Source organism: Lagopus muta, chromosome 1 (assembly GCF_023343835.1).
Source record: "Lagopus muta isolate bLagMut1 chromosome 1, bLagMut1 primary, whole genome shotgun sequence".
Classification (NCBI taxonomy): domain Eukaryota; kingdom Metazoa; phylum Chordata; class Aves; order Galliformes; family Phasianidae; genus Lagopus; species Lagopus muta.
In genome coordinates this window covers 146,510,477-146,535,445 of record NC_064433.1, presented here as the reverse complement: position 1 = coordinate 146,535,445, position 24,969 = coordinate 146,510,477, and the positions used below count along the sequence as shown (strand labels likewise).

The 24,969-nt window shown below is 36.3% G+C and overlaps 1 protein-coding gene across 1 annotated transcript in view; it reads left to right on the top strand.

The window, feature by feature from the left end:
- GPC5 (glypican 5) overlaps window positions 1-24,969 on the top strand; it is a gene marked incomplete at its 5' end in the record, with an annotated part of 595,457 nt that overhangs the window by 86,434 nt on the left and 484,054 nt on the right. Inside the window, 2 exon segments of the mRNA XM_048963011.1 lie at window positions 6,794-6,927; window positions 9,488-9,613. Of these exon segments, the coding sequence (XP_048818968.1) occupies window positions 6,794-6,927; window positions 9,488-9,613 (260 nt within the window).

Genomic DNA, 24,969 nt, shown 5'->3' with positions numbered 1-24,969 from the left:
CACTTCTTTTTAGAGGAAGAAGTGGAGGACAGCACACTTCTGTTTCTCAGTTGGCTCTTTAATGGGAGTTTTGTTTTGGAAGAGAAAAACAATGAGTGCAAATCCAGAAGTTTTAAAGCAGATTATTTTTTTAGATAAATTTGGTACTTTACATAATATGTATGTGTGTGTGAAGAAGTGACAGTCTTGTACACATAAAAGTTCTTCACAGAAAACTGGTTTATCCAGGTTCAAAGATGAGGTTGAAAAGACATTGAAACACTTAATACCAGAAGGAAAATAACTAATCTCCTAAGTAATCTGGAATGGGGGAAGAAATACTAGACTCTCAGAAATGCTACCTGCATTAATAGTTTCTTGTTTTTTTCTTCTCATTTTTCATTTTTTTCAGGTGGCCTAAGATTCTTTATTATCGTAAAAACATGGACCTCCAATTATATAAGGAATGGTTGACAGCATCTTACACTAAGTGAAATAATACATTCTGATTGTTACTGTAAACGTGTACTTGTGTTACAGACCTTATTTTCAAAAATGCCCTCCCCTCTACAATTTTGCCAACCTTCCACAAAATGTAAGCATGAAGTGCATGGAGGCAAACACAGTCAACTAGTCTTGCTTTCAGAAACTCATTATGCATTGTAGCTTGTAATATGTTTTGTGTTGTGAGTGAGCAACATGCCTGAAAAGGCTTTTGGTGACCCTAGGTAGACTCATAGTTAGATTTAATGAACAATTCTGCCAGTATCAGGCAAGAAAGCTGATATCCTTCTTTAAGAAGAGCGTCAGCCCTCTATGTCAGAGGTGTATATTCAGGGCATACAGAAATAAAGAGCTATAAAGTATATTTTAGCCACTAGAGAACATTGATATGTCAGTCAAATTACACAGTGGGGTTTTCGCTGAACAGAAATGAAACATCTTGGCATCCACTGAAGCAGACTTGGACTGGGAGAGATGGCAGCCAAGTCCATTTAAATTTACAGGTGTTTATAAATTGAATGTTTAAAGAACTGTGCAAGCATCTTTCTAATTATCAACTTCAGTCTGTAATTCTCTAGACTCTTCATGCTTTCCCTGTCTAAGCTGTGTTGGACTTCTCTCTTAAATTCTGTAAAATGATGAAATGTATGTGTGAAATGAACAAAACTTTAAGTTGCTGCTGTAACTTTAATGTTCTGATGTCTAAGAAGTCTTGCAAAGAACCCCAAGGCTATGGTGTAGAAAGAGACAATCATAGATGAAGAACAAAAGATTTACAAAGAAAACAATACAGTATTTCTCAATGATCTGCCTATGTTTTAAATACCAGTAATGCTCCACTGTTCATTCCTAACAGTCTCATTAATGTGCTTTTCCTGTTCTGCAGAAAAAAAAAGTCTTATTTTAATTAATGGTTTTTTTCCTGGTGTTCAAGAACTTGAACTTAAGGAATCCTTTAAAATTTCATACACCTCTACACTCTCTCACATATTAAAATACGTTTTTTCACTGCACTAGAAGTATGATATTTAGCCAGCATCTGTTAGATGTAAGAGTGCTCAAGTTTTGGAAATGCTGAAATGTTGGTGCTCCCTCTTGTGGTTTTACTGAAAGAAGGAAAATCGCATTAAACCAAATCTGGTATCTTGACGTATGTTGCAGGAGCTTGGCTGGATAAGTTAAAAGGAGAAGCTAATATGACCTGGAGAAATCTTCATTTTTACCTGTTAAAGGATCAAAAAGTGCCAAAGCTCAGAGCTGCCTGGTAAGAAGAACATTCCTTTCCCTTGCAGCAGGCAGTGACTGGCTGGCAGCACGAGGTGCAGAACAGGATGTGATGTACTGCTCTTACTAAGCTTCTCTGACTGACATGCAGCCATCCATCTACCTGAAAGTATCACACATCTCTTTCCAAGTTTTGAATCTGAATCAGGAAATGTTGTAGACGTGATGACTTGTGTTTCTGGATAAATTTTGACTAGTTTGAAGTTGCTGAAAACACTTGTGACTTCAAGAATCTGTTTCTCAAGGAACATATGCACTTGTTCATTCCCAGGGAACCAACTATAGCCCACTTAATAGCTTTTTTTTTTTTTTTTTTAAAGAATATATTTTCAAACAGTCATTCTGCCATCTTCTTTTGTTTAGAGCCGTTGGACTTCTGTCCATTTTTTCACCAGTATTCAAGGGAATTCAAGGGATGGTGGCAAATTTCTGATAGCTACATCTGAAGGCCATCAGACTGATCAGTAACTGAAATATGCATGAAAGAAAATTAGTTTTATGTTCATAAATGAGCTACAACCTCTCTAGTACCTTACAGTCTGAGAGACTGTGTTCTAGTCTAGTGAATGGGAAACATTAACAGGAAATCCTGGATATATATTTATCAAAACCTTACACACATGTTCACAAAAACTTACACAAGTGCACAGACATGAAAAAATCAGGTGTCAAATAAAGGGCGATTTTCAGACTCCTGGTCCTGATTCCCTGCTACAGCTGAGTCTAAGCCATGGGGGTTTTGTATGCAGAAGTGTTTTCTTCCTTCTCATTCTAGGTACATACATAAGAACTAGTGAAAGCAAACTACAGGCACAGTGCACAACTAGAAGATGCTCATCTTTTCAGAGTATTTTGCAACAGCCTGTGACCAAAACTGGAGCAGCAGATCTCAGGATTCCTGAGGCCTATTTCTGGCATGGTGGAATGGTTTAAAGATATGGCACAGTTAATCACTGTTGCTTAGTGTTATCTGATTTGGAGTATGCCAGAGCACTGTGCGTTCAGTTTGTTTCAGTACTGTCACTGCCAAACTTTTCTGCTGGCCTGGAGCTGGTGTGAACTCCTGCATCTGGGAGATAGACCAGTTCTGGTACCTAATATAGTGTACTTGTAACACCTCTCTGTGTCCCAATGCTGTACACATAAACCTAAATGGGACAGCACATCATCTTTATCAGTACCATGGTGTTAGTACTGTGTCACTGCCACTAGTGAATACCAGGCTCATGTGTGTTAGCATCTTAGATTATTTAGATCAGATAGATTTGTTCATCTTTTTGTCTCTAATTATTTTCTTTTCTTGTGCATATGGATGCAATGGAAAAAAGTATTTCTGTGAATATCTGTGTTCACCCATGGATATATACGCATACATAATTGCACACACACACACATATGTACATACGTACTTGTGTGCTTGTGTGCATACCTTCTTTTTTCAATCTTCCTTCATATTTGTAGGCAGTCATGATACTTATCAAGTCCAAATCTACCCGTACAGCACCTCTGTCTTCTGCAGGACTGTTTGTGATTGCTTTCACTCAGCAATCTTCTCTCATTCAGTCAAATTCCTGCTTGCTACCAGTTTTGCATATGTTACTTTTATTTCACTCTTTAAATTAAATGAGTGATTTAAATCTAAATTTAAATTAAAGGAGTGATAATCACATTTCAGAATCAATGAAGAAATGAGATAATTTCAGTATAAATGATGAAGTCAGAAATAAACATTATTGAAGTGGTAAAAAGTCTTGAAGAATGTGACTGATTTGCCCTATTGAAGGCACCAACCTAGAGAACAGTGTCTCACTGTTACTGATACAATGCTCACATCATTGTCCCGTCCTCTTTAAATGCAAATGTTTATGATATTCAAGTTTTCCCAACGATGTGTAGCCAGAGATGTTCTACTGAATTGCACCACGCAAAGTCAAACTGCCATAAAGTTCATGGGTGGCACTAATTGCAATTTAACTGCATGGTTATTATAAGAGCTTTTAATTAACCCAGTCATCACACTGTGGCGTACAAATTGTGCATAATAACAGCATGCTAAGTATAATGACAACAGGTTTGTCTGAACTGTGAAAATCAGGAGTTCCATAATTTTCTGAGATTTCCTTTTAAGCCTTTACATATGGTTCAGTATTTTTTGAGAACATTTGACCAAAGGAGGGGGAAAGAAAGCAACTAGTAAATTGCATGGGCTTGTCTGTTTTAAAATATTGCAGCAGTTTTTAGCTCTTCCTGAAATTCAATAAGATTTGTAATTCTCTTTTGAATAGTATTTTGAGGCATGTTTTTTCAGTCTCACTTTCCTCAGGGTATTTTCAGTTCCCTCTGAGAATCATTTTATACTCTAAAATTTTAATTTTATTTTATTTTATTTTATTTTTTGAGGTCAGGAAATGCTCCTTTGGTGGAAATGTTTCAGTGGAAGTGGCAGATGATAAGAATACATTCTGATCAGATATTGCTGCAAAATGGTCATTCATGTAGTGAATGCACTCCCTTTCTCTCAAAGTTATTCCTGTCTTTGTCTCTGAAGAATGACAGTAATACCACTGGATGATTTTGGGTGATTTTTTTTTTTTTTTTTTTTTTTTTTTGCTTGGATGGTTAACTTTGCAGCCCAAAGACTGAAACAACGTGTCAAATGGATGTTATAGTTTTCCTGAAAGCAGTGGAAATAAACTAAGTGGCCTTATACTTGTGCCATGTACTCATTCTGGAGACTTGAAGAACACATCTTCAAAATAAGTAGACATTTATTAAATATTATAGACATTATTATACTTTATTAGATTTATTTATTTATTTATTAGTGTATCATCAGCTTTCTACTGGGACATGAAAGTCTGACATTTCAGTTTTGAAATATTTGGTTCACAGACACAGTGGGCACCTGAAGGCAAGGTAATACTGTATGACCTTTTCATGGACACAACAGCAGCTCACTGAAGACACTGTGCCTGTGAGGAAGGCTAAAGTCCATTTGCCACTCGTGTACAGTTAGTGTCTTGAATATGACACAAAAATGACAGCCAAAGGTGAGCACTTAAAAAAAGACAGATGGGTGAATGATACTGTGTGCTGCACTTAACAAGAAGTAACTGACACCACACTAGTCAGCCACACAGGCAGGCAGTGTTTCCAAGGCTTTAAATATAAGAGATATGGGAATTATAATAGACAATTACATCATCAGAGTACCTGCTTGTACATGCTCATCCTGCTTGTACATGCTCCTCTTGCAGAAACAATGTCCAAAGAAGTAAGTGACTTTGTTAAAGGTTACTGAGGTAACTTCCAGCTGTGAGAGATGTTGATACCAACAGAACAGCTCTTAGCATTATGAGTACAATGTGTACTTTTTGGTAATGGCAGAGGTGTGTGTGTGGTGCTTATAAGCACTTTTCACAATTTAACTAATGCTGTTTTCAGAATTTTCCATACAGATCTTTTTGGGGAAAAAAAAATAAATAAATAAATAAAAATTAAGATTACTTTTTAAGAAAGATTTTATATTTGAAACTAAGGTTTACTTGTAAATGTATCAGTGAATGCAAAATTCACAAAGCATTTCTTGAGACATTCACTCAAAGAGAATGAATAATAGATTCATAGAATGGTCTTGGTTGAAAAAGACATCAAAGAGATCATCTAGTTTCAACTCCCCTGCCATGGGAAGGGTTACCAACAACTAGATCAGGCTGCCCAGAGCCACATCCAGCCTGGCCTTGAATGCCTTCAGGGATGGAGCATCCACAACCTCTTTGGCAACTTGTTCCAGTGTGTCACCACCCTCTGAGTGAAAAACAACTTCTTAGTATCTAACCATTCCCCACTGTCTTATCACTCTCAGCCCATGTAATCAGTTATTAGATAGCATTTTGAAGCTATATAATCTATAAAATGGGCTTTGTCCATACCAGGCATTGTGGCCATAAAAACTTCTGGTTTTCTTTATATGTTCATTTCAGTCAAAGTAAAAGATAGTGACATTTTATTTTAAATCAGCCCTGAATTCTTCTGTCTTCCTTTTTCTTTTAATGAGGTTGACTATGTATTGAAATCAAAGTTTAATAAATCACAAACAGTATTAGTTTTTCAGTAGAGCATGCAAACAAGATATGTACTGTTTTGTCTGCTTAATATCTTGCCTGATGTGATCCTCAGCATGAAGTATCTCTTATTTAACAAGTAGGTATGGCATTAATTACTTTTCTTCAGTGACTAGGAAGAATAATGAGCTATGAACATGGATTGATATCCTTCATAGCAGAAAATGCTCAGTATCACATTTAAAAGTTCATGTGAATTCATATGTATTGAAATGTAGATCAGAAAACCAGACATAAAAAATCAGTTAGCATTTTCAGTGTCTATGGTCTGAATCATTAAACATGCATCTCGGATCATTAAATTTACATCTTCCAAAGTTGTAATGCAAGTTTCCATCATGCTAAGTGTTCATTGTATGCTCTGAGTAACTGTGCTGAACATGCCATAATAATTCATCAACTCCGTAAGAAATCACAGAGTTCAATGCATATTTAAAAATATGATTGGAGTTTATTACTGAAAAATGGAAATATGCTGCTGTTCATTACATGTCTTGATCTTTGAGGTTACTGCTACTGTCTGCATAGCTGTACATTTTCTTGACAGCCACCATCAATAAAACACATTTTGTAACTTGCTTATTCATCTTATATTCCTTCAAAAGGAGTGATTTCATTTATATTTTTCTTATACAACAAAATGAAACACAATTGTGTGTTTCCTGCCTTCTCTGTGGGCACAGTGTTGACAATTATGATAATTAATTATATTTTTCTTAGCTAATCTTCATGATGTGTCCACAGATTTTCATGTTAAAATGGACTTACACAGAATAAAGAGATACCAAATAAATAAATAAATAAATAAATAAATAAATAAATTACATCTTACATATGTTCTTTAACATATATTTTTAAAATACTTTTATTTTTCATTTCTTAAATGTCTGTTTTCCTTTTAGGTGAACAAGGTATGTGGCCCACTTGTAAAGAAGCCTACACAGTCTCTGCACTGCTCTTTTGATCAGAACAAATATAACCAGGGGCTGAAGATGTTCTCAAGAGACAGTGAGGAAACCCTTGCCAGCAGAAGAAAGTAAGACATTAGTTTTACAGCCAGAAAGAAAGAATCAAGTAAGCCATTAATTTTACAACAGAATAGATTATATTCAAAGGAATGGCATGAAATAATGAAGGGAAAGAGATGCAAAAGAGAAGTTTGCTTTGACTGGCACAGAATTTCATCAGTCAATATCTATTCCACAGGCACTTTTTTTGTGGCTAAGCGGTTGATGTTTACCCGTTGCTAGCACACTGAAAATATAAAATTGTATTCTAACATCTGACTTCATCTGGGACTGTTCCATGATGTAAAAATGTGGTGTCTGAGCTGACCTCAGGGGGAACTTAAGGGACATCAGAGGAGCGGACAGTAAAAAACAATGAAGCTGGAAGGGAGGAGGGGCACGGGGAAGTGATTTCAAAATCCACTGGCACATATTTCAGATTAGCAACTATATAGTTCACTTCACCTTCACTTGCTACCTCCTGGATCATCTCCTTCCTTATTTGTCATAATCACTTCATGTTTTTCTTTATATTCCCATGGCAACTCCTCAACTCCAACAATTCCTCAAGGAGAAGAGCAACTTCAGCAATTGCTTACAGCTTGCTTTTAAGGAAGCACAGTTCTCCCATGCAACCACTTTATTTACATGCTGTATATCTCCCAGCCACATTCACAAGTTCAGCAGGAAAGAACAGGTTTCTCCCAAATGGTGCAGACTTGATCAATGACAATGACTGTAAGAAAAGGAGATGAACGGAAGGACTCCATGAAATGTTCACTAATTTCTTCATGTCCAGCTGCAGATGAAAATTTATATTTTGAAGTATGTGTTGGACTATCACTGTCTGACCTTTTCCTAAATTATTTTCACTATCAGACAGTTTAAACTTCAGCATCCCAAGCAGATAATTTCTAACACTGTGTGGTACATGAAGGAAAAAAAATTCCACTTTGCTTCTGACTGTAGGAATTGTCAGATGAACCTTACGGAATAACATACAATATTAAAAATATGCAATGTTTTCTCCTCCAAAACCTAGCTAGGTTTTAGCAAGGAGAGTGAAACTGTAAGCAAACAAACAAAAAAGAACATTTCCAAATAAATAGATGAGAAATATTAGTAGCTTCCACTGAGTATAATTGCATATTTGTGCTCAACTGCCTGTAATTACATGCTGTCTGATCTAGACGATGATGTGAAAATTCACATTCAGACCATCTGCCCTTCTAACTACTTTAGCCAGACATCTACAGGGGTTGAAATCAGTTATTACTTATATATTAACTTCATCTTTTCTTCAGGGTGTGTTTGCTAATAAACTGCATAATTGACTTTTCTGTTAGAATGCAGTTTGTCATAAGATATTATAGCAGCTAATTTATTTCCATTTCTGTACAGAGTTGATTGGATTGGTTGATTGTACAAAAGAAATTCCAGCTATTTTCTGTGAGAAGACTCTAATCCCTAATTTTCATCCAGAACATAAGCCCAACACATAGTTAAAAGCAGTCATAATGTTAAATGGAAAATGCAACTTTGAGTACAGAAAAGTACAGGTTGTAACTATCCATGGTTGGAGGAGCACAGATGAATCATATTTATGTATTTTAAATATGTTGCACATACGCAGTTTTTTTATTATGCAGTCAAAAATGACAGAGAGAGTACAGAACAGAGTACTGAGAGAGTATAGAACAGAGTACAGAATTTGTTGGCACCACTCTCCTTTGTGCCTGTGGGTCATAGATAACTCAGTATACTGTGATATTCTAAACCAGAATAAATAAGTATTTTAATTTTTCACAGCAGGAATTGGTCTCCCAGGAAGAGATTTTCAATAAATAAGCAAACAAATTATAAACATAAATATCACAATTCAGTTACAAATATACTAAGTAAAAAAAAAAACAACACTAATTTGTTTTGATTTCAGTATAAAAACTTACCATAAGCTCTGGGCATCTTGGCAATTATTCAAAATAGCAATACATAATTTATAACTTAGCAGCATAGGGTGATAAAATTAATGTCATTCTTCAGACAGTAATTTAAATATCTTCTAAATATTTAATGTCTACATCTTAAACTCATCTTACCTAAATCTTGAATTGCTCCATAACTCTAATCAGTACTCTCTCTATTACATGTAAAACTGGATTGTGACAGATCGATAGTGCTGAAAAACAGATGACAGTAACCACCTATTTTTTTTTAATTTGCTATGCTTTAAAAAAAAAAAAAAAAAAAAAAAAAAAAAAAAAAGTACACTTCTGTGAGTGTATCAGTGCAAGCTGTATTAGAACTATACAAGAAAATTTCAGAGTGGAGGAAAATAATTCCTGTTCCAGAGCATGAACAAATTGTTTTGTTTAATTTTCACAAATGCAAGTATCAACGCTGTTAACTACTGAAATGTATCTGAGGGAATCAAACTTAGGTAACAGAAAATTGGCTAAAAAATCATTGGAAGCAAGAGACAATATTAGAAAAAGCACATTCTGTATCTTCTTGTAGAAATGCACAACTGCAGTAGCGCATAATACTGTTGATTGACACTGTCAATTGCTTCCATTTTCCTCTATGCAGAGAATTTATCACCCACCTTTGCCTCTACAGAGCCTTTTATGGTGGCCTGGCTGATCAGCTGTGTGGTAATAAGTTGGCAGCTGTTGATGGTCTGCCATGTTGGGATGGAGAAGATGTTGTAAAAAGGTACCTTTTCCACTCTGTTTTGTCTTCCTCCTTCCTTCCTTCCTTCCTTCCTTCCTTCCTTCCTTCCTTCCTTCCTTCCTTTCTTTCCCTTCCTTTTCGTTTCTTTTCATTTCTGTATTTTTCATTTCCTGAAATAGCTTCCATGTGGAATCCAGTGCATTGTTTCCCAGAGTATGTGTCAAAACCAGACAGAAAAACAAGTCAGAATGGGCTCCTTAGGCTTCATCTGAGAACAGTAAAAAAAATCTGTGTCTTACTGCTCCTCAGATATTTCTCTTTTAAATTTATGGAGCTTAACCATACTCTGGTTAGAAGAAGATTGACTCACATTTACAAAATGTGGAAAAAAAATTAGCTTTTACTGTGTGTGATCTTTATACAGTACTTCTTTTAACGCAGAGTTTGTGGTAAGGATCTAAAGATATTTGCTTAAATTTTTCTTTTGCTCTGAAGAATGAATCAGTTTCTTTATATATGTGGTTTCTCAGGAGAAGGCTCTAAGTTAAAACATTAAGATAAAATATTTTAAAGGTGAAACACGTGTGTTATTTCACATATGCTCTTGCTGGCAATGGCAATGGCAGTAGCAATGGCAAAAAAAAGAGAGAAAAGATTAACTACTATGCTCTTGGATGACTATGTTTGAAATCAGAATGTTTCACAACTTATAGGATGCTAGATGTCAGATGGACTTTCACAGAAATTATATCTATAATGAACCTGGGGGTATTGATTGATGCTCTGCTGAACATGAATCAGCAGTGTGCCCAGGTGGCTAAGAAGGCCAAGGGCATCCTGGCTTGCATCAGGAACGGTGTTGCCAGCAGGAGCAGGGAAGTGATTGTCCCCCTGTATTCAGCATTGGTGAGACCACACCTCAAGTATGGTGTCCAGTTTTGGGCTCCTCACTACAAGAAAGACATTGAGGCCCTGGAGTGGGTTCAAAGAAGGGCAGCAAAGCTAGTGAGGGGTCTGGAGCACAGGCCTTATGAGGAGTGGCTGAAGGAGCTGGGATCGTTCAGTCTGGAGGAGGCTCAGGGGAGACCTTATTGCTCTCTATAACTACCTGAAGGGAGGTTGTAGTGAGCTGGGGGTCGGCCTCTTTTCTTGTATAACTAGTGATAGGACTACAGGGAATGGCTTCAAGCTGTGCCAGGGGAGATTCAGGCTGGACATTAGAAAATACTACTTTTCTGAAAGAGTGGTCAGGCACTGGAATGGGCTGCCTAAGGGAGGTGGTGGAGTCACTGAACCTGGAGGTGTTCAAAGAACGTTTGGACACTGTGTTGAGGGACATAGTTTAGTGGGTACTATTGGTGATAGGTGGATAGTAGGACTGGATCATCCTGTAGGTCTTTTCCAGTCTTGGTGATTCTGTGATTCTGTGCCTGAGTCATGTGGTCTCCCTCTATGACCTCATCTCTTATGGCAAAATGACCTGCTGAGAAAATGGGGGAAAGAGTGTGAATATTGTCTATGTGGATTTTAGTAAAGCTTCTGTCACCATTTCTCACAATATTTTTCTAGCTGCTCATGGCTTGGATATGTGTATAGTTTGCATCACTACTGAGATGGCCCATTGAGTATTGTGTCCAGTTTTAGGCCTCTCACTACAGAAAGGACATTGCTGGTGAGGGGACTGAAAAACAAGACATATAAGGAGTGGCTGAGGGAGCTGGGGTTGTTTAGTCTGGAAGAGATTGAGGGAGACTTTATTGCTCTCTACAATGATCTGATAGGTGCTCTCTTTTTTTTTTCTGGTGACAAGAGATCAGATGTGAGGAAACAGTTTCAGGTTAGGTTTATATTGGACATGAGAGTGATCAAATTTTGCACATGGCTACTCAGGAAAGTGATGGGGTCCCCATCAGTAGAAGTATTTTAAAAGATACATGAACATGGCACCAAGGGACACAGTTTAGTGATGGGACTTAATGAAAGTTAGTCTCAAAAGTACATTCAACACACTCAAATTCTGTGAATTTAAACACAAGGGGAATATGTTTGGGCAAGAAGAACTCCTGCCCCACAGATTATGCTGAAAAATGATGGTTGAAATGGATTAATGAATCAATCAGATAGGGAAGGGATCTGATGGGAGATGAGTAGCATTGGAAGTGGTGATGTTCAGGGGCATTTTGTAGGGAAATGAAGATATCAAACAATGGGAACTTGGACTACAGGCAATGATCCTACCCAATGTTCAAGAGACTAAATGAATGCAAATACAAAATACAATATAAAAACTGGGGGCAAGCCTTCCAAAACAATCTTGATGAAACTGAGTATGAGCCCAGGTACAGCATTTTTAGGAAAATTGTGAAATACTTGAGGAATACTTCCAAAAGCATTGTGAGAGCAATTGAGAATCTAGAAAACTCAGCTTAACACACACACACACACACACACACACACACACACAAAAAAAAAAAAAAAAAAAAAAAAAAGTGAAAGATCTAGATTTGTTTAACATGGAAAAGAAAGAGTTGATGGGGAAAATCCAAAGTGCAAACAGGCTGTTGCTAAGAGGGAGGAAAATATCTATTCTCTGTTTCTAGAGAAACAGATAATGGCTAGAATATATAGCAAACATTTAAAATATACTAAGATTAAACAGATCTTCTAGTGATGAGGACAATGAGGGACAGAAGTATGTAGTTAAGGGGCTTTTTCCTGCAGGAGGATGTTTAAGAACAGGCAGAAAAGGCACTGACTAATAACTGAGCTAGAGCCATTTTTTTCCATGGAGATGCAAAGGTGAATTGGATAACCTAAGATCTCCTTCAGCCTTTTGATTCTGATTCTAGTATTATCTAAATCCTTTGTTATTCAACTTCTGTTGTAATGATTCCAGGATACAGTGACATTTTAGAAGCAATAATGACCTGAGCAGACATGGCTGCTTTCCTCTGTAAATACTAAAGAAAACCTGAGTTTTCTTGTTTGCTTTTCTTGTTTTAATCCTTCCCTCTCATCTAGTAGAGTAATAAAGATATTGGTGAGTTCATCCATGCAGCATTCCTAGCCATGAGGGAGAGGATGGAAAATCATACAGTGTACAAATTAACTAAATGTAAATGAATTTTGTTTGTTTCAACATTATTCATCTCTGTTTTAACATTCTATTTGAAAATCTCCTACCATAGCTGTTGTTGACTGAAGTTTTGCATCTGACACGAGAAAGCAATGTCATAGGCTACATAATGCTTATACAAGTGCAGCAGCACCTGAAGAGATTGCTAAATGCTTGCTGTGTCTGTTTTTCTATCTTGAAGCAGGAACAAGAACTGGAAACAGAAGATAGATATGTTTTTAAAAAATCTTTGTTGCTCTTCTTTCTTCTTTACATTGCATTTTTACAAAGGAAGGAAGTTAGGATTTTAACAGCTGCAGTATCATATTCCAATTAAATCTTATGGCTCTCACCATATTTCATACCACCTAGAGATTATCTAGTCTGGATAAGAAAAGGTCAGAAAAATGGAAAAGAAAATATTGTTGCAATGAAAGCTTGCCTAACGGTTTACATTTCACGTGCTTCTCATAATTCCATTTTGCTTCAAGACTTTTAATTTTTTTTGGTGATTTTTTTAATAACCGTGTCATGACTGTGTTGTCCTTGATTCTGAAAATAGAATTTATTTTGAGTCTAGCCTATTACATATTATAGGCTCACATTTTTATCAAAACTAAGAATCCCTAAACAAGTCAGGCAAGATTTGTAGTTGACAAGACTTTCAGGAGCAAGACTATTCCTACAAGGTCCATTTCATTGGAGAATGAGGGATGAGACTTCAAAGAGGAATAGATTCCTTCTACTTTCAGCCTTTCCACTATTTTAGACAGCTGTGTGACTACAATGGCCAGTCATGAAAATGTCTCTTTTAAAGGCATAACTGAATCTGTGATGATGTACCCAGACTTTAGTGTTATAAGTTTCATGAGGGTCAGTAGAAAAATTATAATTGGTAAGTTATTCATACCAAAGCATGAAAATAATTGTGTGAAGAAGTTCAGCATTTCAGTTATAACTTATCTGTAAGGCTAAACTAATAGGAATTGTGCAACTGGAGAGGAGAGGGAGAGGAGAGGGAGAGGAGAGGAGAGTGGTTTAACTGACATTTATACATCTTTGATTGTCTAGAGCACATAGATGGAATGTGAACAGGGACGAATTAAATATCCACAGAGGAAATCTATATGTGTATTTTACATCTCGAGATCTGTGATTCTACTGAATCAAAAATAGATGTGAGAGAAGGAAATAGTAAAATTACACGTGTTGAAGGACTGAAAAGTAATGGAGATTATTAAAAACAGCTAATCAAGTTTGGGAGGAATAATTTCTTGTGAAATATATTTCAAAAGTTTCCAAATTAGGAGGAACTAAACAGCATGATTGATTTTAATTGCTGAGCAAGCTGTTAGAAAGTGATTATAATAAGCATCTATCATCAAATGTTTAGCTTTGGCACAGCTCTTAGGCTGGGGAAAATAATTTTCTCTGTCTATTCTTAAGTATTCTGAAACAAAAGTACAATTCTGTATCATTTCTTAGCCAAGAAAACCAGATTAATGGTGATATAAAGAAATATAATTAATTCCTCTTAGTTTTTTTTTTTGTTTGTTTGTTTGTTTTTTTTTTGAGATAGTTCTTACTTTATAACGAGGCAGAACTAAAATTATAGTTAAAAGCACTACTTGCAAAAGCACCTACGCAAAAGATTTGCCTGAGCAACTTGAAATGTGTGAATAGCCCATTGTGGCTTTTAATGCTTTGCCTAATGTGCTATTGCCAACGAGGATCAGCAACAGATGCTTAAAGAAAAGCAATTATAAATATGCACTTCCTAACAACTGGCAAATTTGGCAGTGCCTGCCCCAGAGCTGTGAATGCTCAGTCTTCCAATGAACTCATAAAATTGTAATTCCAATAGCATTATAAGACAAACTAACCAGAATTATTCATATACTAAGTCAACTTAAGAGATAAGTAATTGATAGAGATATTTATAGGTAGATGATTTCTAATGAAAGTGAAAATTTAAAAATATGATTTAAAAAAATTATCTTCACAGTTTTGCATTGACCTTCATAGATCATAGAACTATAGAGTTGGAAGGGACCTTTAAAGGTTATCTAACCCAACTCCCCTTCATGAGCAGGGACACCTACAGCTAGATCAGGGAGCCCAGGGCCCCATCTTGCCTGGCCTTGAATGTCTCCAAGGGTGGATCTTCCACCATTTCTCTGGGCAACATGTTCCAGTGTTTCACTGCCTTTATCATGAAAAACTTTTTTTCTTAGATTCAATCTGAGTCTCCTCTCTTATAGTTTGAAACCATTTCCACTTGTCCAATCAAAACAGACCCTGCTAAAGAGTTTGTCACCTTCCTTCTTCTAGCCTTCCTTTAGATACCGAAAGGCTGCTCTTAGGTCTCCCCAGAGTCTTCTATTCTCCAGGATGAACAGCCCCAGCTCTCTCAGTCGGTCCTCATAGAGGAGGTGTTTCATCCTTTGGATAATTTTTGTGGCTCTCTTATGGATATGCTCCAACAGGTCTGTGTCTCTCCTGTACTGAGGACTCTACATCTGGATTTAGTACTCCAGGTGAGCTCTCACCAGCGCAGAGTAGAGGGGAAGGATCACTTCCTTTCCCTGCTGACCACACTTACTTTGATGCAGCCCAGGATACGGTTGGCTTTCTGGACTGTGAGAGCATATTGCTGGCTCATGTCCAGCTTTCCATCCACCAGTTTCCCCAGATCCTTTATGGAAGGATGCTCAATCCTTTCATTCTCTAGCTTGTATTGATAATGAGCATTGCTGTGACCCAGATGTAAGACCTTGCACTTGGCTTTGTTGAATCTCATGAGGTTCACCTGGGCCCACTGCTGAAGCCTATCTGGATCTCTTCGAATGACATCCTGTCCTTCAGGCATTTTCACCTCTCTTCATAGTTTGATGTCATCCACAAACTTGCTGAGAGTGCACTCAATCCCATTACTGATGCGTTTGATGAAGAATTAGAGTCCTAGTACAGACTCCTGAAGGATGCTGATCCCCATCTGGACTTTTAGCCATTGACTACCACTCTGGTTAAAATCTTGCAACCAATTCCTTGTTCATCAGACAGTCCAGCCATCAAATCCATATACTCCCAATTAAAGGATCTTATGGAGAACTGTATTAAAGGACTGTGTCAAAAGACTCTATTAAATCCAGATGGATGACGTCAGCAGCTCTTCCCTTATTCACTAAAGCAATTCCACCACTATAGAAGGCCAGTAGGGTGATCAGGTAGGACTTCCCTTTTCCACTGAAAAAAAAACCAAACCTAAAATCTAAAATATTTTTGTTTTGAACTGCGGCTACCCCAGTAGGGATGCTTGGAAGTTCTCACCAGCATGTGGCACCTGGGCTGTAATGCAGATTCAGGGCATCTAATCTGTATGAATACATGACTCCAAAGCTCCTCTCTGAATTCAGGAGAATTTTTTCATTACAATTTATCAATTTGCATTTGGGAAAGTGCTGGTGTCAGGATATATTTTATATCTAATCATCAACCATTAGTTTTATCATCAAAACCATCAGTATTACCACCACCAACCCTAAAAGAAACATCATTAACATCATATTTTGGTTACAAGAATGAGGGGGTCTCATGAGAATCTTTATCTCCATCAATGTGGAAAACAAAAGGTATTTCTGTTTCTGTCAGCAACAAATAATTCAATGATAAAATAATGACATTTGTCTCTTTACTAGTTTTCGATATAACTTTTTGTCGTCATGTTTTGAGAAACCTTGAATACTGTTTTTGGTTAGGTTAATGAATTTAAGATTTAGAGCAGGAATCTAAACTATTTCAGAGGAAGACAAAAGGTAAAAGAAGGAATAATATTGATTTGATGGTAGATTGTATAAAAACTATGTAGTTTATTTAATATCTGATTCCTCTGTCACTTGCTTTTAGGATACCCAAATCTGATATCAAGGGAAAAAAATAAATGGCATATAATTCCTTTGCTTAAATTATTTGTGGGTTTTGTTCTCTATTTTGTCATGAAGTATACACATAAAAACATTCCTGCTTTAATAACTGTAATATCAGTTTTCAACATTTGCTTAGATAAGAGTCATGAAATTTCAAGATATAATTTATTTGATTTATTTGGATTTATTTAAACACAGTAAAATATATATTTTGATTACCTCTAAATAAATGATCTGTTTTTTCCTTCTGCCTGCTTGAGCAAATATATAGTTTTCTGTAGTGTTTGTTGTAGAAACATTTGAATCCTTGGTTATGCACAGTAGGGGTTATAATGGAAGGGTTCAAACACTGGTTTAATTTATTTTTAATAAGTTGGTAGTATTTTACAAAATGTGTGGTCTTCTAAACTGAAAAGCATGATTCAAGCTGTGTTTAATAGCTGTATAAATTCTCAGAAGGCAGCTGAAGGATAGAGGAGAGAAAGAATGGTGACCAAACTCATAGAATTATTGTGAATTCTGTCATCATAATACCTTCATTCTGGAGTGTTTGATATTCATTTTACATAGCCTCAAAAAATAATTATACATATATGTATACTGTATATACTCCAGAATTTAGTATTAGAGATCTGATGCCTCTTAGGGGTTTTTCCAGAGAGTTCAGGGCCACTTTTTCATAGTTCATGACATACAACAGTGGAAGCAAAAAATCCATCACTTTTTGTATAGTATGGCTTGACATTTTTACTTAGGAAAAGAATTTGCTGCATTCTTCAAAAATAATCCTAACATAAAATAATAACTGTGAATTATTGCAGATTACGCCAGACAAAAGATTTTTGTATTAGTGCCTCACTAAGGTTCTTATGAAATAAATGCAGTCTAATTACATTGAAATTTGAAATACAAGATATTTTTCAAATAATATCTTTAGTGAGATTTTACAATGCAGTAATGTTCCATGCCCTTCCATGCAGTAATGTTCTGAAGCATTTCATATTTCTAAAAGCAAATTATTTATCATTTCTAGTCATGGCAGTTTAATACAACAGCTGTTATTATGTTACATACACTATTATATATCAAGTATTATTTAAATAATATTTGAATTGTAAAAAATCTTAGGGATCCTTTCACTGCAGTGTTCGCAGTGGTAACATATCAGCATGCAGGCTTACATCTCTTTGTCCAGGTCGAGGCTAATGCTAAGTGGTGTCTCCAGGAGTCAATGCTGTGACCAGTGCTCCTCAATAGCTTTATCAGTGACATAAGACAGTGGGATCAAGTGTACCCTCAGCAAGTTTCCTGATGTCACCAAGCCGAGTGTTGCAATTGAGAGTGTGCAGTTGCACAATATAAGGAAGGGATGCATCCAGAGGGACCTGGACAGGCTTGAAAAGTGGGCCCACGTGAACATAATGAGATTCAACAATGCCAAATGCAAGGTATTTCACTTGGGTAGTGGCAGTCTCAGGTATGTATACAGCCTAGGGAAAGAACTCATCGAGAGTAGCCCATGGAGAACAACTTCAGAGTACTGGTGGATAGCAAGCTGGACATGAGCCAGCAGTGTATGCTTGCAGTCTAGAATGCCAGTTGTGTCCTGGGCTTCATCAAAGGAGGGCTGGCCAGCAAGGCAGGGGAAGTGATTGTCCCTCTTTACTCTGCTCTGATGAGACCCCTTCTAGAGTATCTGTAGTGCTACATTCAGGCCTGGGCTCCCCAGCACAAGAAAGATGTGAAGTGGGTGAAGCAGGTTCAGAGGAGGGCCACAGAAATGATCAGGGATCTGGAGCACCTCTCCTGTTAAGATAGGCTGAGGGAGCTGGACTTGTTCAGTCTGGAGAATAGAAGGCTGTGAGAAGACCTCATTTTGGCCTTCCATTACTCGAAGGGATCTTATAAGCAGGATGGAGACTGATGTTTTACATGGTCTGATAGTGATATGACAAGGGGAGATGGCTTTAAACTAAAAGAAGGGAGATTTAGGTTAGATATCAGGCAAAATGAGGTACTAGAAGTACATGAGGCACTAGAACTGTTTGCCAAGAATTGTGCATGCCCCATCCCTGCAGGTGTTCAAGGTCAAGTTGGATGGGAAGCCTGATCTAGAGGTTGGCAAATGTGTCCACAGCCAGGATGCTGAAACTAGATGATCTTTAAAGGTTCCTTCCAACCTAAGCCATTCTATGATTTATGAAGAAGAAACATGAATGCGCTTACGTAGCCATACTGCTTAGTAAGTAACCTAGTCAAGAATGTGTCTAAATATGAAAGTACAGTGTTCAACAGGATGCCATATAGGAAGATATTGTGAAATGGAGGTGAAAGCAACATAATTAAATTGCTAGACTGGAGACTGCACAGATTCTCCCTATGTGCTTCCTTTATGCACTGTAGCATTCTAGTGTGTAATACTGCTCCTAGTCCTAAGTATATAGCAAAGGAATCCCTGTCTTACTAATTTTTAAACACATATTTTGGCAGCGTTAATGTCTTGTACCAATAAGAATTTGCATTGGTGACACTTGCCATATTCTTTATCTCTTCTACTTTGTGAAGAAGTGCATATCTGAATTGGCTTCTTCACCTTTTTTAGTAAAGAGATAAATGGGCCCTTGCAGGTTGCAGTTCATTTAGTCTTTAAGTGGTTGGATAGAGTTTCCTAGAAGGTCGTGTTTCTCTCCATTTGCTCTAAAGGTCATTAATATCAATGTCTAAAGGTAGTGAGAGAATTTACATTATTATGTAAATCTAAAGATTTTACATCTAAAGATGTTACATTATTATGTAAGTCTAAAATATCTAGAAAATCAGATGTATTTAAACAACTAATATAAAGTATCTACATTGAGAGGAAAAACAAAATATGCTAAACACTTAGTGTTAAACATGGAGATTGGTCCAAAACCATTTTGCATAAGCTTTGAGCTATTTCACAAATAATAATAATAATAATAATAAATTTTAAAAAACTATCCATTTCTAAAAGTAATATGCAGCAAGTGCTGATCAGGATTTGGTAGTGCTGGTCTTCTGGTCAAATTGATGTATGAAGATTAACTGTGGGATAACTGTGGGATTTTGCAGAACCGAGTAATCTGCTTGCATTTTCATAGTAACTTTGATCAAAGAATGGAACATACTATTAAATAATTTATGCAATCTTATGTTTTGATTATGAGGGTTAAATAAAAATAAGAATGTATTTGGAGAGATTAGGGTGCTTGTGGGAAAAAAAAGAAAAAATTCCTTTTAATTTTTGCTCTATTTCCTCTATTTTAAATATCCAGTTCTTATATAGTGTTATTAGAATTGGTATGTTTTTTGTCCTTTTTTCCAATTACAATGACAACAACATCTGAGGTAAGCCTATGTTCTCATATGCTAGTATGTGTCTTGCCATTCTCCTTTCAATATGTCTTGCATTAATATCCTGATGTCTTTAAAACCTTCTCTGAATTACACAATAAGGACAGCAATAACAGAGGAATTAATAAGTCTATTTTAGGTTACAGTATAATAAAACTGCAGATTTTTATTTCTCTTTTTGTTTGTTTGTTTTAAATGAAATACTTCAAGAAGCTACACAGATAGCATGGCAGATACTTAGGATGGTTGCTTTCAGTTTTAACATCAAAGCAGCATATTATATTCTACCTAGATGAGGATAGATATTATTAATTCCTCCTGAAATCCTTGCAGAGAAGCTGTTTGAAATAAATAAAACTGATTTAAAAGTCCAAACAGGTAAATCTTTTGATAGAACGATGTTTTATATTGCATTCAAAACTATTATCAATGTGGTCAGTTAACAAGCCCGCAGCACCAAATGGAAGAGCAGTACTGAATAGTACAAGAATCCTAGACATCAGCTAGTGGAAAAAAACATCATAAACAATTATAGTTTTGTTTTTTCATTTTGTTTTGTTTTTTAAACAGATCTTTTGTATTAGGAGATTATCACTTTACTTTCCTCAGTTTCTTGAATAGCAGTTCCAAGATCAAGGCAAGTGGTTCTTGACTGCATTCATATGTAGTGCAGGAGAGACATGACTATCATTCAAACCTATGAAAGCTCATTCTGGAGTGCTGCCCTTCAGCCTTTTGACAGCACAGACTGTACTTACAGAGATTCTTGGCAGTAACCATTTTGTTTCAAACCTGTATTTTATGTCTAGACTAGTTTCTCAAAGGAAATTCTTCAAGCCGGTTCAGGAGTTGATAGCTGGACTGTGCCACACCTTCTCTACTTTCAATCGCTTAGTAAACAAATATATTTGAGAGAAAAAAAAAAATAAATCAGTCAATACTGTTGATTCTTTTGGTTTCATATCTTTAAAATGCCATATTTGAATATAAACGAAAGACTTTGTTTGGGGGATTAAATTCTAGTGACATCTTTAAGATGTGAACATTTTTGGAGTCTTATCTGAACTTCTTGAGGCTCCATAGTCAGTGGAGAGTGCCATGTCCTAAATACTGCTGGTGGACTGGCTGTTTTTACCCTCTTTAACCACTGGGAATGAGTCCAGATGAGCGACATAGAGGAGCTGCAAAGCTTACATAATCTGAATCTTGCCCTCAAGAACATGCAAGTCAGATGGAAAAAGGCTTGCATGACTGTCTGAAAGAGACTACAGATATGGATTTCTTCTACTCTGTGCCTCAGGGAGCTTTAAGTTACAGGTTTAACACTGTGCACCACCTTCACAAGATGATCACTGAAGCTTAAAGTTTTCTGAACAGCAGGTAAGCTCAATCAATTGCTTTTTCCTGCATCCTTCTTTCGGATTCCTCTAGGACTTGAACTCCACTGTGGAGAAAGAGCTTAAGTGGCAGATGCTTCAACACTGCTCTTGGAACAGTTCACAGTGATATTTTCTGTAATTTTCTGTAATCTGAATTTTCTGTAAGATTTCAATCAAATTTTAAACTGCTTGGGGTTAACATTGCCTTTTTCCCTCTTTCTACAGACAGGAAATAGATCTTGAATGCAAGGAAGTTAGCATTTGGTATTGTTCTGAGTAAACAAGATTATCATTTCATAGGGAGACAACAAATTCTTTGTTTAGAGATACAGCAATGCATTTTCTAGGACGTCTCATCTGATAAATAGGCAGCACAATATTGCATTCATTTTTTTTCTCATTTAAGTGTGTGCATGTAATTGTTCTAATCTTATGAATTTAAACTTTATTGTATCAGGGAATAATGTAACTTCAGTTTCATCTGTCAGTCTACAATGAAGAAGTATGCATACAAGATGTAGTCAGATATATATATTTTTTTTCTGTTAGGAACAACTTCAACATGTTCCTAAAGCTGAATTCACTCCTCTTAGGAAGAACTTTTCAGGAGACACGCAAAACAAGAAAAATTCTCAGTTGATATAATCATCGGGAGAATGACTTGGAGGATAAATGAAAGACAGCAACTGAAATGTACTGAGATGATATGGCAAAAGTGGAGATTACATCCTGAGATCAGCTTCCATTTGAGAAGGTGAGGACTGGCATTGTGAAATGAAAAGGTTCCAACTGTGGGAACCTTAAAAGTCTAAAAGTCTTCAGGTATGTCAGTTGTTGAAGGGAAGGGAGAAAGCACCTGAAAAGCAAGCTGGAATTCCAGTAAGACCTGATGTTGTTATTACCTACATCTGTCTCTAAATATCATTGCTAGTCTATACAACTTTACATTTAGTAAAATTAAAATGTATTTTTTTTCTACTTTTTCCTTAGTTCTCTTCAGTTCAAACAAATTGTGGCATCTTGATAATTTCAGAAATAAACTTTCTGCTGAAAAACATTGTTTCCAAACAAAAGAAATCCAGCACCAACATAGTCTCAATGAAAATTACCCATGACCAATCTACAACAAGAATTATTATGTTTGTACCATGTTAAAGTTAGCATTCCTATTATCTTGAGACATGTTCTTCACCCTCTCCCCCCTTCCCCTCTTCTCCAACCTCTTTCCCCTTATCCAATTAAAAAAAAAAAAAAAAAAAAAAAAAGTACACCTGGTATAGAGAGAATAACAACAATGATATGTACTATATGTACTGCTAAGGCTCTCTGCTTAAATGAGATCACTTTCCTGAAATATTTGGAAATCCTTCTCCAAAACAGATTTCCAGCTCATAAACTGGAAAAACTGAATAGGCAGTAGTCCTTCACTACCAAAAATAAATCTCTGTCCAACTGACTCACAAATGAAATACCTTTTTACAAAGCCTATAGCTAAATCACAGAGTCACAGTCCCAAGACAGTGTAGAAGCAGAAAGTATATCTGGGTTCAAACAAAGGTTAGACAACTTAATTTAAGAATTTCTTGAGGACTACTGATATTAACATCAGTATAACATAAGATATAATATATTGGATGTAATTCTGTTTTCTATAAATTACTAGAAACTAGGAGACTGTACACAAGGAAGATGATGGTGAAAGTACTGATATTTTCTTCTGAGTTTCTGCTGTCTGACCCTAGAGAGTGGTTGGTATTACTAGATTAGTGCTTCCTGAGAGGTGACATTTCTACAAGGATTATTCTAACTTCTTGTCCATGATACTGCAGTGAGTATTTCTGAATCATCTTCATCTTACACAAAAAAGAGGTGTTGATGTGAGGACACTCAAATGGGTACAAACAATTATAATCTAATGATCACTCTCACTTGTATATTCACATCTATCAAGGTCTGTGTATGGTGGATCCACAGAGTCCTACTTTTCAACAATCAATCAAAGCTAGGAGTTGAGAGCTAGAGGTTATAGCAGAAATATTATGATTCGTAGGGGCTTCTCAACTGTAATGCAAGTATGCTTTTTTTTTCCTCTTATTTTCATACAATATAAAGAGCTCAAATTGTTACATAATTTCCTGTTATTTTTCTATTGGAAATAAAGTCGATGTGATTTTTTTTTTTTTATTTTTTCCCCCTCACTTTTTCCCCCTTGCACTTCTTGGTCAACCAGTTGTTCTCAATATTTTCCATATTATTTTTTTTCCTTTGTCTTCCACTCTGCTCTTTTCCTCTTTGCAGTCCATTTGTTAATTGTTACTTTTTTAGAATTATGTTAATCATGTAATGATGACAGAGTGGACTTCGCCTTTTTATTTTGCCTGATTTTGTTCCTGGTTGCCAAAAATAAGTTTAGAAAATGAAATGAGTTGGTTTTACAAGTATCCTGGGACTGAGTCCTTGTTCTATGTAATTCTTGAGAAATTCTTAGAGGCAAAATGCGTTTTAAACAAATCAGAGACAAACATAGGAATTAGTGTTTTTCTTTTCCTGTCACTGAATCTTATATTTTCCTGATATCAATTCAAGTAACTAAAACTATTCCTTCTAATGATTTATGGAATGATATGCATGATACATGTGAGAAAGACAGAAATCAGCATTGGTTTCAAATACTTGTAGTGGTGAGTATAGCCTGTATTCCATGACTGTGTTAAAAGAAAAACAGAACAGAAGTAAAGAAAAACTGAAAACTAAAGAAAAAAAGTTCCATTTTTTTTTCCCACATATTCATTGCATTGCCAGTTGCACACTGAGGGAAGCAAAAATGTTAATGTTAACAGTGAATGATTTTTTTCCTTTTGGTGATCCTCAGGAGAAAGCTGTATTATCAGGAGATGCAGTTGTTGCATCCTATGTTGCCACCCAGTGGAGAAGACTGTAAATTCTTCTTATTGCAGCCTCAGAGAACTTTGCTGCTCACCGGCAGCCTATCCTATATTAAAAACAGTGCTTGCTTTTGCTGTTTTCAGTAGTTGTAATTCAGATTTAAAAGGTAAACTAGCACAGTAACTTGAGGTGAAAGCCTCCAGGGTTTGCCTATGTTCTGCAGATATTTTTTAGTTTTAACCAGCACATTATATGGCACATAACAGCCTCATGCAACAATGTAGCTCAATGTGTATTAACATTAAGAACTGCTTAATATGGCAGCAGATCAGAGCTGTGATTTGCAGCAGTTTCTTGAATTTTACACTAAAATTACATTCATTTCAAGGTCTTATTACTTAGGCCACATGCTTTTAAACCTTTTCTAACACAAATGCTAAGTGATGACTTGATTTGACCTTAGCTATGTTTAAACAATCAGTTTGTGGCTTTGAAGAATCAGCAATACAGACCAGTTTATCTTACTGAATTATCTGAGTCATGCTGTGCGATTAGATTGTATTCCTCAAAGTTGTCATGGAGCTATCTAGATTAATCTGTGCCCTTGACAGGGGGGGCAGTAGGCCTGTGGGCTCCCTGGCACCAAGAAATGGAAAGGGAAGAAAGGGAAGGGTAGGGAGATGGGAGCTGGGCTCAAAAAAAGAAAAAAAAAAAACC